An 801-nucleotide genomic window follows, 5' to 3' on the forward strand; every position below is an offset into this window, starting at 1 on the left:
GGATTCCCTGGAGAGGGCGAGCCGGCCGGCCATTTTCGGTGCTGCCGGTGCTGGAGATGAGAATAGAACCGCTGAAAAAAGATTTGACCCGCATTTCTCTGCCAAGTACGAATTTTGTTGCTAATCGTAGGCTAGACTAGACGGACGCACACAACTGTACGGCAAACGGCGACGGCGACAGCGACGAACTCCGTACGCGATTGCGGGCTCGAATCGAGTAGCAAAAGAACCGATTGCAGCTTCGGGAGAGGGTTTCCAGGCGAGATTCACGCACCTGTGAAGCGAGGCCGGCCGTCGCGAGCAGTGCTCCGCCGCCCCTCATCGCCCGCGCGCTCGCGCCGCCGGCCGCGGGCAGCGACCCGCGCGCCGGATCGACGCGCCGCGCCGTCGGCCCCGCGCAGATGGCCGGGCGAGGGAGGGGCGGGGCGGCGGTGGCGCTGGGTCGTCGCGGGCGCGGCCGCCGTTGGGGGAGCCCGCTCCTGAGTCTTGACATTGGTGGGATTTCCGTTCCAAAAAAATAGGGTCCCGATAACTGCCACACGTGTGGTGTATCGGGTAGTTGTGCCACACGCCTCGTGTGGCATGGACAGTAACCAGCCCACACATCTACATGTGGGCAAAATAACTAATGCCCACACATCTTTTTTTTCCTCCTGAACCCTCTCACACGCGTGCGTGTGGGCGAAGTTGATAATGCCCACACGCCTGTATGTCAGGCCTTGTACCCTTCTGGTCCCGCACGCGACGCGTGACGCCCAGCGCGCGCCCGCAGTTGCCATGGTCCAGACCCTCGTCCATATT

At 62.5% G+C, this 801-nt stretch overlaps 1 protein-coding gene across 1 annotated transcript in view; it reads right to left on the minus strand.

Moving 5' to 3' along the window:
* The window catches only part of LOC119287499 (ATP-dependent zinc metalloprotease FTSH 5, mitochondrial-like), a 4,475-nt gene extending 4,094 nt beyond the window's left edge, over positions 1-381 (minus strand). The window contains exon 1 of the mRNA XM_037567052.1: positions 275-381. Coding sequence (XP_037422949.1) covers positions 275-322 — 48 coding nt within the window. The 5' untranslated portion in view covers positions 323-381. The remainder of the gene's footprint in view (positions 1-274) is intronic.
* Between the last annotated feature and the right edge of the window lie 420 nt (positions 382-801).

Source organism: Triticum dicoccoides, chromosome 4A (genome assembly GCF_002162155.2).
Source record: "Triticum dicoccoides isolate Atlit2015 ecotype Zavitan chromosome 4A, WEW_v2.0, whole genome shotgun sequence".
Lineage (NCBI taxonomy): Eukaryota > Viridiplantae > Streptophyta > Magnoliopsida > Poales > Poaceae > Triticum > Triticum dicoccoides.